General features: G+C 41.9%; 1 protein-coding gene across 2 annotated transcripts in view; it reads right to left on the minus strand.

Moving 5' to 3' along the window:
- The window catches only part of UBE2F (ubiquitin conjugating enzyme E2 F (putative)), a 58,427-nt gene extending 45,149 nt beyond the window's left edge, over positions 1 to 13,278 (minus strand). For both annotated transcript variants that reach the window (XM_005486873.4, XM_074548025.1), the window contains exons 1-4: positions 13,143 to 13,278; positions 10,360 to 10,492; positions 1,844 to 1,873; positions 919 to 984 (exon numbers count right to left, since the gene is read on the minus strand). In XM_005486873.4, the coding sequence (XP_005486930.1) occupies positions 919 to 984; positions 1,844 to 1,873; positions 10,360 to 10,477 (214 nt within the window). In that variant the 5' untranslated portion in view covers positions 10,478 to 10,492; positions 13,143 to 13,278. The remainder of the gene's footprint in view (positions 1 to 918; positions 985 to 1,843; positions 1,874 to 10,359; positions 10,493 to 13,142) is intronic.
- Between the last annotated feature and the right edge of the window lie 1,094 nt (positions 13,279 to 14,372).

The raw sequence follows: 14,372 nt of genomic DNA on the forward strand, positions 1-14,372 counted from the left end.
CATCACAAAAGGGAGGCACATGAATGGATTTGTCACCAGAGACCACCCAAAATTTCTGCTGGGGGATGGCTCAGGGGGTTTGGGCTAAGGAACAGCAACAGTGACACCTAGTGCTGCTCTGGCTCCAAAATGCTGATTACAGAAACACTCCAAAACTCCTTTAAGTGCACACACAATTGTTTCTCCAGCTCAAACAGCAGCATGACTGCACTCTCCTCACCCAAACTCTGCTGACAAAAAGCAGCCACAGACAGTGGCACCAAGGAGAAGGAGCTGCAGGGGACACTGAGCCAGCCCAGCACACCTAACACTGCACACAGCAATGCTCTCACCTGAGCAGCTGCACAGCAACACACACAACAAGTGCATGCCAAGTTTAAATAAACTTCCACGCAAACTCATCCATAAAATACAACCCTTTATTCCAAAATGCAAATTTCAGGGGGCTATTAAGAAATGTACATGGAAATGATAATTTATGAAAATGCTTTTACTGCTAGCAAGAGTTTCACAGGATACTCAAGTTGTGTTAATAATAAAAAAGTCTGATTTGACATATTTGAACAATCAAAGGCTCAGAGATTGCTCCTTGTTAAGCATCTGTAGGCACACCCAATCAGCACAGGGAACACACAACCTAACAGGGCTGGAATGCCAAAATAAATCAAGGTGGTTTGGAACTGGCTGAGAGGAAAATGTTCTCCATCCAAGTACAAAAAAAATCTGAGTATTTCCTAACCCTACTCATTTTTGAAGGCCTTTTTACTGGAATCTGGTTGTCAAAACTCAGCCCAGTTTCTCCATCTCTTCAATGAAATTATCATTATTACAGCCAGACTTTCTTTGACTCAGGCTTCATTGGAATTCTCCTAAACACCAACACAGACAGAAACAAAAGTAACATTGAAAAAAAATTACCTGGGGTTACAGTTAGCTGAAAGTAATGGAGCTTGTTTGGGTCAGGAAAATTCACTTTACATGTACCTGTGAAGCAAAAGAATAATTTACATCAGAAATGAGCTCTCCACAGCTGGCTGCCATGAGGAGACAAATCTATCATGGTTATTTTATCACCCACATTATTCAGCTTTTGGCCTCTTAACCCATCAAGCTGGCTGTTCCTTTTCTGCAGCCAAGGAGCTAAACAGTATATAAATATAAATAGTTATAAATCCTATTGGCCTGAAAAACCTACCTAGAACTGTACACAAACCTAGTAAAGCATTCACATTGTAGTGACTGAAACCACACATTCTTCTGGAGTTTGCTACCCTATAACAGAACTGAAAAAAACTTTATCTAATTACTCTCTGTAAATTCTCTATAACTGCCTTTATATCTCAAGTAAGATTCCAGATCTAAAACCATATTATCTTGCCCTCTTTTTTTTTTTTAGGGAATATGGATCACTCTTAAAAAATTACTTTTCAAGAGTATTTTCTCTATTAAAAGACACCAGGTTACATCTGGAAGTGAAAAACCTGCATGTTCCCTGAGAGCTGAGCTATTTGCTCTGCCCCTAAATCAGAATCTCCTGTTTTGAAAATGAGAGAATGAAATAAAAACACGAGTGAGGCACTAATTGCACCCTGGAGTCCCAGGAACCTTTTGGGCACTTGATCAAAGTTTTGCTGCCACTCCACAGCAATTAAAAACTGGATGCAAATTATCAATACTCCTTCCAAAGGACACTAATGAGAGTCCAGCTTCTCCCAGAAGATGAAGCAACAGAGAAAAATCTGTTCAAGGCAGAGTGGTGGAGCTTTGCACAGTTACCAGTCAAAATGCTCATTTCAATGCTCCTTTCCCCCTTAAAATGCACACTATTAAATGTTATACTCACAAGGTAAATTAGCTTCAAGGTCTGCAACCTCTGTTGAAAGAAAAAAGAGAAATAAAACCATTATTTATGTATTTATAAACAAGCATAAAGCTCTTCTTCAAGTCCAAATTGGCAGATCTAATTTAAACCACCCTGTAAATCCAATTTTATTTAAAAATATAATGAAGCTGCAGTGGAAGTTTACCTTGAAATTTCTCTTTAAGCCACTCAATTCATTACTAAAAATGCTCATCTGCCCTATAGACATGGCAAATGTATCCTCCTTTGATGGGGAGCTCAGCTCTGCCAAGGCTCTGCCACACAGAGCACTGGCATTTCTAAAATACAGGTTTTGTCATTGATATTCACTCTTATTCAATTAAATTCTCCTTTTATTTCTTTCCTGAGTTTAAAATTCATAAAGGAAAGGAAGCATCCTGATTCTGTTGCACAGCCCCTAGGAAATGAAGGTTTGAGGGTGTTGCTAAGCCTGCCAAGTTACCTTCCCTGGAAGAATCCTGCTTCTGTGTATTTTATTGAAATCTTCCTTTCAATTTCTTATGAACCACATGCACCAAGGTATCTCCCCCTTTTACTTCTGATGTCCTAGAAAATAAAATTGAGTATATTTTTGGCTTTTCCCGTGGTCTTCTTTTCCACTTCTGACTTTGCTTTCCACAGACACAGCCCATTTATTTGGGCTGGCAATGTGCAAGATTTCAATCCCAACTCTCAACACCACACATCTGAAGAGAACTGTCACTCAGAATTGCTGGCACTGAATCCAAACTTATCACAACTCATTCTCCAGAACTCCTCCTGCCACCCATGCTCACCATGGATTGCATTTCTGTGCAGTGGAATGATGTTTGTTTGATTTCCATCTCCCTTGTGCTTGGCACACCCCGCCCCTGCAGCCTAATACACCAAGAGCAAAAACCACCAAACCACACTTACCTAAACAATTCACAACTTCACTCTTTTAAAATCCCATCTTTGCAGCCAGAGCTGATTTAACCAAAGCCAGGCACTGAAAGGCAACACTGGAGCCATACTTTTGCTAAAGAACTGACTTTATAGAACAAACACACACAAAAATGTAATTTCAGCTGTAATCAAGGACTTCATTTCAATTTTCCCTTCCTGGTTGATAAAAAAAATGTGACAACCAACCCCTGAAGGCTGCAGCTATGAAAACTTTTCCTGAGATTCTTTTCATTAAATTCACCAGCCTTTCATAGCAGCACACCAATCTCCACTGCAGGGCAGAGTTTGGGACCTGGTTCAATTATTTTAAAGTGTTGGCTGCTTTCCTTTATTGCTTTCTGTGCTTGATGTTCACCTTCATGAATTCCTGACCCCAAAAATGGGAGATATTTACATGCTCAGTGCCAGCAAGGGCTGAGCTGGGCAGCTCTGCCTCCTGCAAGGGTCAGTACAGAGTTTAAGGTCACCAGAGTTTCTCTGAAGTGTGTAAATTCCCCGTGGTGTGTGCACACTCCTGTGTTTCTCTCTGCCCTGGCACAAGAATGAGTGGTTTTTCTGGTGAAAACATGAAAACAAAATGCTCACAGCCAGCAGAAGCTCCTTCTCTGAAGGTGTGCAATCAGGTGGGAATGCTGTGCTAATAAACCCACACTGAAGTTTTGGGAACAAAGACAATCCAAAATTGAGGTTTCTAATGAATGCTGTGCTAATAAACCCACACAAAACTTCTGGAAACAAAGACAAATAACCCAAAATTGAGGTTTCTAATGAATGCTGTGCTAATAAACCCACACTGAAGTTTTGGAAACAAAGACAAATGACCCAAAATTAAGGTTTCTAATGAACTCTGCAACAAACCCCAAACTAAGAATGAAACAACTTCATGAAGCCAAAGCAGATAAAGATCTGCTTCAACAATATGAATGTTTAAAGCAGCACCAGGTAAGGCAAAGAAGTTACTGTTATCTGTGCCATAGGAACACACACTGGTGATTCACCAATTAACAAGCACATTTAACAGCCAAAGCTCAGTGTTTGAGGCTTTCCCAAATTCTGAGTCTCTGGTGGTGACAGCAGTGACACTGGAACCATTTCTGAATGTTGCTGCTCCCAAAGCAAACATTTGGAGCAGAGCATTCAAGCTCCACTGAGATTGTGATGCTTTAACTCCCACATTTCCTGCATAAATCAATACCTCTGGCACAGCACTGTGTAAGCAAACACCCCTTGAGCAGCCTGCCAGCCCATTTAACAGAGATTTGTAAACAAGCAAAGCATGGAAACTCCAATGCACTCAACTGCCAAGAGCTCCAAAAGCTTCACTAAATTAAAGAACAAACCTTTTTCTAACCTATTTCCTCAATACAATACCTTACAAATATTTTTCAACCTATTAACTTCTACCACTCAACACTTCTAACACTAATCACCTTTTTTTTTTCTCACAGTCCTGCTACAATTCATCTTTCACAATTCTGATTCTCTAAGATATCCAGTCTTTTATAATCTTCATAAATAATATAATATAAAAAGAATATATATAATCTTTTTTAATATTATATAACCTATATAGATGTGTATATTATATACTTATTTTTCTATAACCTTTTTTATTCACATTCTACTTCGACCTAAAGGTGTAGGGCAAAAGTAAATTATGAATGGCTATGGGTAGATGCCACTTACGACTGACCAAAATATTTATTTCCTACATAAAAGCATCTCCTGTCTGTGGTATAATGTCACTGTTGCAGTATTTTAAAAGATCATATTTTAAAACTTGTTAAAACTTAGTTCTAGTTCAATCTCTCTGAAGAATATCATCTCTATTCCATAGCCTTCCTAAATCAATACACCTTATCTCAGTGTTAACATATATACAAATATATAAGATACATCTATACAAATACACAATTCTGTATAAACTTGGAAAGTTTTAAAAATTCTTTCCAAATCCATTCCCCACACAAACCTCAAGTTTTTCTGAGCTCCTCTTGCAAGAAATGACTGTCAGTACAGGTGAACAGTGACGAAAATTCAGTTTGAGTACTTTTCATGGTCATTTTGTGGAGAATCTGCATCTGGGTCTCAATTCATGGCATTAGGAGGAGGAGACAAGCAGAAAACCCAAGTGGTGGGAAACATTCAGATTCCTGCTCTTGACCCAGCACACACCTGCTTCAACAGCTCCAAATCTACCTCAAACCATAAAAAAGGCTGTCATATTTCCTGAAAAATCCTCTTTGCCCAGTATTTCTCTCCTGGGGAAGTGAGAAGCCTCAGAGAAAAAGGAAAACAATATTAGCTCATTGCTTCTCCTGTGTTGTGCTGCTTTGGAATGGGGTTTGGAGATTGTTTGGTTTCATGTGAATTGTTTTAACTCAATGACCAATCACAGTCAGAATATGTCAGACTCTGGAGAGTCACAAGTTTTCAGTATCTTGTTAAGCCTTCTGTAAGTGTCCTTTCTCTATTCTTTAATATAATATATATCATAAAATAATACATTAACCTTCTAAGAACATGGAGTCAGATTCACCTTTCCTTTCAATGACAGGGACTTCACAAAATACCACAAAAAGCAAGGCTTAAACTTAAACCCAGCACAAACACTGCAAGAGCTGGATGCAAACAGATTGTGGCTCAGCTTTTCTCCCTCCCATGCAGCTCCTGAGCAGCCAGAGTTATTTATAAATGATTCCACAAACAATAACTCTCCCTGGCCATGACAGTTCTCCAGACAGAAATAGGAGCACTCCTGCTGGGTGTTCAGAGTTTATGAATGCTCAGTGCACACACCACAACCCCACTGCTCTGCTCCCTCACCCCAAGTCAGAGTTTAGCAGTGCTTTGGTTACTAAGCCTTCCAAAAACTCAGACTTTCTGCTTCATTTTGGAGCTGCAGTTTGGTGTTAAGTACACCAAATAAAAGCTTTATTTCCTCAAGTGAACATTCTCATCCACAGCACTATTGCTTCTCTGATTTTGTTCAAAAGCCCACTCTCCTGTTTAGGTCCCTCTTCAATTTACTTCTTTAAGACTTCCAGAGATGAAGATTAAATACCTTGGCATTAATAAAAATTCCATTTTCTCAGTATTAATTCTAATACTTTATTAATTCTGGAAATGCTGTTGGCCTCCTAATCCTTACCCAGTTATCTTTACAGCATTCCCTACTTAGCTCCTCTGAACTGCACAGCCCAGTATAAGAATAAAAGTATTTCCTCCTCTCTCAACTTTCCTCACCTGTTTTTGTGAGGAGGGATATTACTATTTTTAAAGGCTTGAAGAAAGCAAATAAATGGTTTTCCTCATTTTTAGTTACAATGGATGTTCACTTTCATCACCAGTTTTCCACTTCCATTCTCTCAGGCTTAACCAGAGGCACCCATTAAATATTTTCTGGTTACAGAAATGTAGTGGTAAAAGCAACAGATATTGAAGACAACCAAGGGATAAACCTTGTTAATTCATTTTCACATATATTAAGTTATTTCAAGTTGCCACAATCAAACTAAGCATATAAATGTGATAATATAAATATAGAAGTGAATGGTGAAGTTTCTGTGCACTACCAAAAATGCAGTGTAAGGGACAACCTTTGTGCTGCCATCCTGGATGCTCTCTTTAATTCCCTTTAGTAGTCACCTTCATTATACAATATTCATCTTGGGTTTGTCCTCAGCCCTTTTTACATTTCAGAAAGGATTTGCCTTTCAAGCTCAGCACTGCATGCTCACCATGAGGAGCAGTCATGTGGCTCCCAGCTCCATGAAGTTCCCCTTGGAGATGAACAGGACATGAAACATTGTCTCTGCAGCACAGAACAAAATGAAAGCTGCTGAAGCCATTGTGCTGCTTGCTCTGTTTTCATTTGGGTACTGGGCTTACAGAATTAGGGCTTTACTCTCTACTGAGCCTAGATGGAAATGCAGTGAGAACAGATGAGCAGATGAGTCACACAGAATTGTGAACAAAGCTGTGCTTTACTAGATCCTCTCTACAGCTGGAAAAGAATTTCCAAACGACTCAGAATTAATAAAACTTGAGTGATAGAGAAATTTCTATTCATAATACATCCATAAAATAACCCAAGTGTCCTGAGACATGACTGATACCTCAATCTGTGACAATGCTGGATATGAGCAGTCAAAGGAACAACTTAAGTGAAAACCAACAAAGGGCACCAGTATTTTAAGAGCAGCTTTTCCCCAAAAATGGAAGTGGAACAAAGATGCATCCATCACTAAATTCAAGGTCAGTGCCTGACACCATTATTTCCAACACCAACTGAGATGTTTCTTCACACCCATAGCACAAACAGCTATCATACCTAAATCAGCACTTATTTTTCCTATTTTCAGTTGATCTGTGCCAAGTCTTTAAAAGTTTGTAAGCATCACCTACACTTGTCAGTGGCTGGGTTGTGGTCATCACCTCAACCAAAGCAGAACTGATCTATTGGTCAGGCAGAGGACAAGCACAACTGAGGGCTGCAGGGCTGTCAGTGTGACAGCACATCCTCAGAGATCTGGACTGGGCTCTCCATCAGCACAAACAAGGCTGGCTGCAGTTTACCTCCAGAAAAAAACCAAAACCAGGCACTGTCTGTGTCTGGCCAACAGCCTTAGCAAAGCTGGCAGACATCTGTCTGTCTGCAGGATTTATCAGATGATCCCCCATTTACTGGGGAGCAAGGATAGGACAGTGGTGCCTCACCACTGGCACAACACTCTGGGCCTTTCCTCATCTCCTCCTCCTCCCTTGCTGAAGGCCAGGATTTCTCTTCTTTTATGCAGGAGAGATTATTTCCTGATTTGTGACCTGATGGGGCTTTTCCCCTGCTCTGCCACTGTCATCTGTTTGTAACTCCAGCCAAAATGGGCACAAGTGACAAGTTCTACTTACTGCTGGCTTTGGGGTGCAGTGCAACACCTCAGCTCAGCTCTGACAGCTGCACAGACAAGCAGTGAAAGCACTGGGGCTGCTCCAGCTGCAGCAGCAGCCCTGCTGGGGGCACATTGCAGCAGCCTCTGCACTCCTGCCCAAACCCATTCCTGCCATCTCTACATGGCCTAGAAACACCTTCAGCATCACAAGTTCACTCCTCTCAGTCTCTGCAGCTGATCTATCTCAGTGTTGAAGCAAATTCCAGAAACTTTTGTAAACAAAAGGTTGACATTTAGCTTGAGCAACTTAAAAGAACATCCCCAGAAAGCCTTTCCCACTACATTTCCCTGTCACTTCCAGCAGTGACACTGGAATGATCTGCTTCTCCTGCCAGTCCCATTTCAGCCAGAAATCACCCTCAGCACACTGACAGCTCTTCTGTGAATTGTGGTGCTGCATCCCCAATCCCAACCTCTGCTCTGCAATCCCAGCAATTCCTATCAGTGATGGATAATTCCTGAACCAGGAACTCCTGCTGCCTGGACAAGGTGGGAGATGGGAGCAGGAATAATGAGTCATTCCCTGATGGCTTTTTAAATATTCTTTAGCTGAATTACAGCCTGAAAGAAATGCTATCACTCCCACTTGAATTTCAGAAAATTCCAGCAATCCTCAAAAAGGGATTAACAGGATTATTTCATTGATTCTGGGAGGGAAAATTTTAATATGTATTCCCATGTATACATACATTTCCATACATGTGTGGGTTATCTTTGCACATTTGTGTGTATATTTATATCCATATATTTGTGTATGTGTGTGCATTGACTTGAACACACTATAAAACTATATGCATCTTATTATCTTGAATCTATACTATGTTTATAGCTCACTAATAATTAATGTAACACTCAAGTGCTTTTATTATTAAGTTCTGCTAAATCTTTTACACATAACTGTTGAATCCAAGCCTGAGACTCCTCCCTGAGGAGTTTAGAAAGGAAGGGATTTCACTCAGAACCTCCTGACTCAACCAAGAGTTCCCTTTACCTTTTCCCTTTCCTCTTTTCATTCCAGCCCCTGCATGTATCACTCCAAACTGACTCTAATTTGATTTTCCTTTACCTGCATTACCTATGCAGTAAGCAGGATGCCTACCAACCTTTGTTGTGCTTTAGCAGATTTCTATTAAGGCACATTTCCACCAATGCCTTTAATGGTGACTCTCTAAGTGACCTCCACCACTCATTTCCATGCGCCATAACCTCAGGATCCACCACTCAATACTTGTTTAGATCCATGTGAGCACTGACCTGCTTTTAACATTTGTCAGACTGAGACTCATTCAACACTCAATTAGTTTAAATACTTAGTTTTACTTAGTTGTTTTAATACTCAGTTTTATTTAAATAGCTGGTTTGCCATCACAGCCACAGCAAATAAAATTACAATGTCAATACAATTTTTCTATAGATTACATTCTTTTCCTCCCCTGCACACTTGGGTATGGTTTTTAAAACCATGACTGCTGTAAGCACAGAGTAAAATTTCTTTGCCCCCTCACATATAGAATATTTATTTCACACTGCTATCTCCCCCTCAAGTCTATACCTGTGGGTTAGGGAAAATCTCAGATTATATATATTTAGTAATTTGGCTTTGTGCTTAGCTGGGTTAAAGAGCTTACTTCTGCTGCCTGAATCATTCCCCCTCAGAACTGAAGTTAAATAAGGATTTCCAAATTGGAAGTGTAAGAGTGATCACAATCATGATTTAAAGCATGTAAAACTTCCCAGTCTTTAAAACAATACAGGGAGAAAATTGTGGATACAACATTGCCACAATCCAGCTGAGGCACTCCCAGTGCACTGAGGCAGCAGTGACACCTTGCTCCAGATATCTGACAGAATTTACCCTAATTTAGAAAAAAAACATATGTAGGGCTATTAGGTAATATCAGCCAGGCAATGACAGCCATGTCAGCCTCAAATCATCCTGGAACAGGAACAGGAAATGTGGATTTCCTCTGACTGGCAGGAATCCCAACAGTGGCAGCTTCAACATCAACAACAGAGTATTTGCTACTGGAGATTTTCAGCAGAAACTTCAACCTCAACAACACATTCCTTTGCCTCTAACATTCAGCTATCACCAGAGGGACTGAACCTGACTTTAATTCCACAGTAACTGCAAGCTGTCAGCATCTATGGATTTTTACATATAATATTATCTATGCTACAAAAAAAAAAATAAGTGAAGGAAAGAGCTGTCTCTGATTTAACAATAAAATTTTTTTAGACCCTAGTTTGCTACAGGTGGATCTAACTGGTCCTTCAATTAAACCACCATCACCATTGGCCAATTAAGAAACCACTCTTTGGTAAGGAAATCTCCATAACATATTCCACATGTTCACAATAGCAGGTGCAGCAAGTTCAGGTAAGAAATGTTTATAATACTTTTCTTTGAGCTTTGTGCAGCCTCTCCCAGAACGATGTAAAGTGGGAAAGCGTTTATTGCTCTCTGTGACCAGAGAGCTGCTGCAATATCATAGAGATAATTTCAGAAATTCCTGTGGGAACTTCTATGCAATGCAGTGCTGTTTCTGGCAGCAGAGCCAGAAGCAGCAAAGGCCAGCACACCTCCCTGTGCTGCCTCACCTTTAACAAGCAGCTTGTCCCGCACAGACACCCTGCGAGTGGAGTCGGACGCTGCGCTGGGCGCTCGGGGGCCTCTGACGCCGTCATCCCGCTTCAGCTTGCTTGCCAGAGTTAGCATCACTGCTGCTGCCACCTGCAACACAGGGCAGGGACAGGGACACTCACCTGGGGCAGGGGGAAACACATCAGGGCTGCTGGCATGCCCCAAGTTTGGCTTTTGTGTTTTCCAGATCCTCTGCGGCTTTAGTGCGTAACTCTGAGTTACACACTAAGCGTCAGCAAGCTCTCTTCACAAGGCAGGCAGACACAACAATCCTTTTCCAGCTTGTCCAAGTGATGGTAAAAGATTTTAAATCACAAAATTCAGGGAGCTAGAAAGAAAGGCTCAGTAGGCCCTAAGAAAATGTTAAGGGTAGGCCCTGGTAAATGTTAGGCCTTGTGTTTGCTGCAGATCATGTGAAACTGCACCTGTGTTATCAGTATATGATAAGCGATATGATTGTTAGATGTGATGATGATTTAGTAATTAGATGCAATTATTGTTTAGTCATAAGGGGAATCGTGAGAAAGGGGTTTGAGGGGGTTATGAGAAAGCCATGCTTGGATGAAATCAATGTACACAATAGAACAAAGTAATTTTGATAATTAATATTTAAGTTATAGAACGATAGAATATAAAACATCGTAATGGGGGTTCATCCCAAACCCACGTTGGAGTCAGACTGGGGTTTGTCTTCCCCAGACACCCAGAGCTCTCCAATTAAAGCACCTGCATTAATCATTCCCTGATTATGTGTTCCTGAGCAACAACAAGGACAACTGTTACAAGCTCCAGGCCCAAAAAGTATAAACAATGTGGGCTGAAGAGAAAAAAACAGGGAGGGTGGGACTTCATAGCCTAAAGCTGTAACTGGACAATTAACTCCAATATGCAAATGGAGAACTTACAAAAGTGAGAGACGCCATGACCAGTTGTCCGTTTTGTGACCATTTTGGATTCACCTGGGCTGGGCTCTTGTGCTGCCCAAGGTGGATCCATGGAGGAAATCCTTTTAATAAATCCCTGCTTTATTCTTTAACTCTGCCCAGCCTGTGTTCCAGGTCAGAGCTGAATAAGGAGTGAAGGATGATCACAACAGGTGAATAAAGGTGGGGATGCCCTCAGCACCTGAGGAATGAGCTTGTTTGGGCTGGGAGCACTGAGGGAGGTGCCAAGAGCAAATTCAGTTTTCTGGAGAGAGGTCAGGCTTACATCAGTGTTTACACCCCCATCTCACTGCCTGACACTGCTCCTGCTGAAAAACAGCTGTGAAAATCCCCCCACTCTCCTGCACACCTCACAGGCAACACTCACAGCTGCCTCCTGGCTGGCCAAAAGGGAAAAAAAACAAAAAGGAGGAAGAGGAGGGATTCCTGGAACAACTCTCTGACTAGGAAGTGAGCTTTGAGACAGCTCCCAGGGCACAGGAAAGGGATTCAGGCTGCAAACTGCAATCATCTGTACAGCTGCACTCCTCACAGGGCAAAAACCTGACACACAGAGACCAAATAAGAGAAATGAAGAGTTGCTTCTGCTGTGCCAGCCATCCACTCTAGAAAATAACCACACTGCTGAATTAATTACAGTGAAAGGCGGTCACAATGCCAAAGCCACGAAGCCAGAACATCCAATCTGTCACGGCTTCATTTGTTTTGATGCTACTCCCAGTTGAAGGCAACGCCTCCTTCTTGAATATTTTGGCTAAAAGCAACACAATGCTGACAAAATCCAAACCCTTCAGGCTCCCCAGCAGTTAAAATGGGGGCTACAGCTACTGCTAATTCTTTAAATCATATTAATTAATTCAACCAAATAAAGGGGTAAACATGCAAAGAGCCAGGGTATAATCTTTACGTGGAAGTTGAGAAAAGCTTAACAGAAAAGCGAGCAAAAAAGCTTAAAAAAAAAAAAAAAAAAGAAATAATGTATTTCACAGCAGTCCCTAACAGCAGGAAACTGGCGAGATCTACACGAAGGTCAAGCTCCCTGACGCTGACAAGTGATGTGTGTGTCAGCTTCGAGATTTATGTTCAAAAACAAAAGTACAGTGCGGGGTGAATGTAAAATCCAGCTGGCTGGACCGAAACAAACGGCAGGTTTTACCCCGGAGGAAGAAAGAATAAGCAGAACAAAACAGTCCCTTTTTCCCCGGAGAAGGAAGAAACAACAGCTGCTTACAAAAAAAAAAAAAATTAAGAAAAAAAGAAGAGGGGAGTAGGGGTCTGAAAAATAATGAACGCGGCCACAAATTAAAACAAAAGAGGAAAAAAAAACAACACTGAAAAAATGCCTGTAAGCTGCAGACCAGCTGTTCCCTCAGAAATACCCCCATCTTTTAGGCGCTGATTTCAAATAAATTCAACTTCGATGGACATTAAATGCCTAAATACCTTCACAACTTGTCCCGAACAACCAGGAAACCCAAGAGGAGCATGACCAGTCTGGAAAAGAAATTACTCGCTTCGGCTGCACCCCAAATTTTAGTGAAACCCAGCAAGAAAGTACTCTCAAATCGCAGGTAAAGCTTTGCAGAGGAGGAAGGGAGAGGAGCTGTGTTGATTTCTAAGGAAGGGAACAAGAGTTCGGGGAATTTTGCAGCTCCCCGGAGCCGGGGCAAGGCACGGGGCTGTGGGGCCGGGGGACCCCGCCGGGAGCGAGGCCTGGCGGGCCGGCAGATGTGGGGACAGCGGGAGCTTCCAGGCCCGAGCCGGGGGCTGAGTGAAGGGGGACAGCCCTCACGTACCTGAGCGAGGCGTCAGGGCCCGGCAGCCGCGGCCAACACCATCCCCGGCGCCGGCCCGGGGCAGCGGCGGCGGCTCCTCCTTCCCTCCTCTTCCTCCTCCTCCTCCCTCAGCCGAGATCTCGCGAGAGCGCAGGCGGGGCAGGGCAGTGCCCCCGCCTCGATCTCGCGAGAGTTTGGCGGGGCGGCGGGGAGGCCGTTATTCGCCGGGAGGGCGGTGCCATGTTGGCGCTGCCCCGAGGGGCCCCTCAGCGGCAGCCCCAGTGCCTGAGGGTAGCTGATATCGTTGGAATTAGCTGTCCCCAGGCCGAATCTTATCACTTTTTGTAAAGGAAATTACAAAATCCTTAAGGTTAGGAAAGATCTCTGAGATCACCGAGTCCAACCTTTGACTGATCTTCACCATCACTGAGTGCCCCGTCCTTGAACACCTCCTGGTTCCTCGTTTGAGGAACAAGTCATTCCTTAAACACCCCCAGGAATGGCGATCCCACCACCTTCCTGGCGAGCAATTTCCAATAAATTCCATTCTTTTCCTGTCCTCTCACACTGCTGTGGAAAGGGAGGTCATTCAGCCACGATATAAATTAATGTTGAGTCTACGGCAAATAGGAACACACCAATAGGGAGAAAAAGCAGTGATTGTGTGAAAAATGCCAATCACTTGGTTTTTAAAATTTTAAAAGTTTAATCATAATAAAATGGTTATAAAAATAGTAATGCAATTAGAGTAATAATAATTTGGACTATTTGAATTAGGACAATATGAGACAATAGAAACAAAGAGTTACGGACATCCGGGTACCTTTTTCGGGCAAAATAAGCCCAAAAAAGGACCCACATTAACAGAGGATTAACCCTTAAAAACAATAACCTGTTACATATTCATACATCTCATACATGATGCATAAATTCCATTCAAACACAGGATTCTGTCTGGTCAGTGTCAGCTTCTTCCTCTGAATCCTAACAGCATGTTCATGGCTGAGCAAGGTGGGAAGAAGTTCGTTTCTTGTGATAATGGAGCAATAAATTCTCTTTATCAGCAAGATTCAGGTGTCCTGTGGCAGCTATCTGTGCAAGTCCTTTCTTTAGAAAAAAGTATCCTACATAGCATAGTTTCTATTTTAACATGTTATAACCTAAAACTATATTTACCACACTACTTAAGAGAATTAATACAGCATTACTTTCTAACACAACACGTATAATATTCATTTGAATATTTGCGAA

The sequence above is a fragment of the Zonotrichia albicollis genome, chromosome 10 (assembly GCF_047830755.1).
Source record: "Zonotrichia albicollis isolate bZonAlb1 chromosome 10, bZonAlb1.hap1, whole genome shotgun sequence".
In the NCBI taxonomy this organism is placed as follows: domain Eukaryota; kingdom Metazoa; phylum Chordata; class Aves; order Passeriformes; family Passerellidae; genus Zonotrichia; species Zonotrichia albicollis.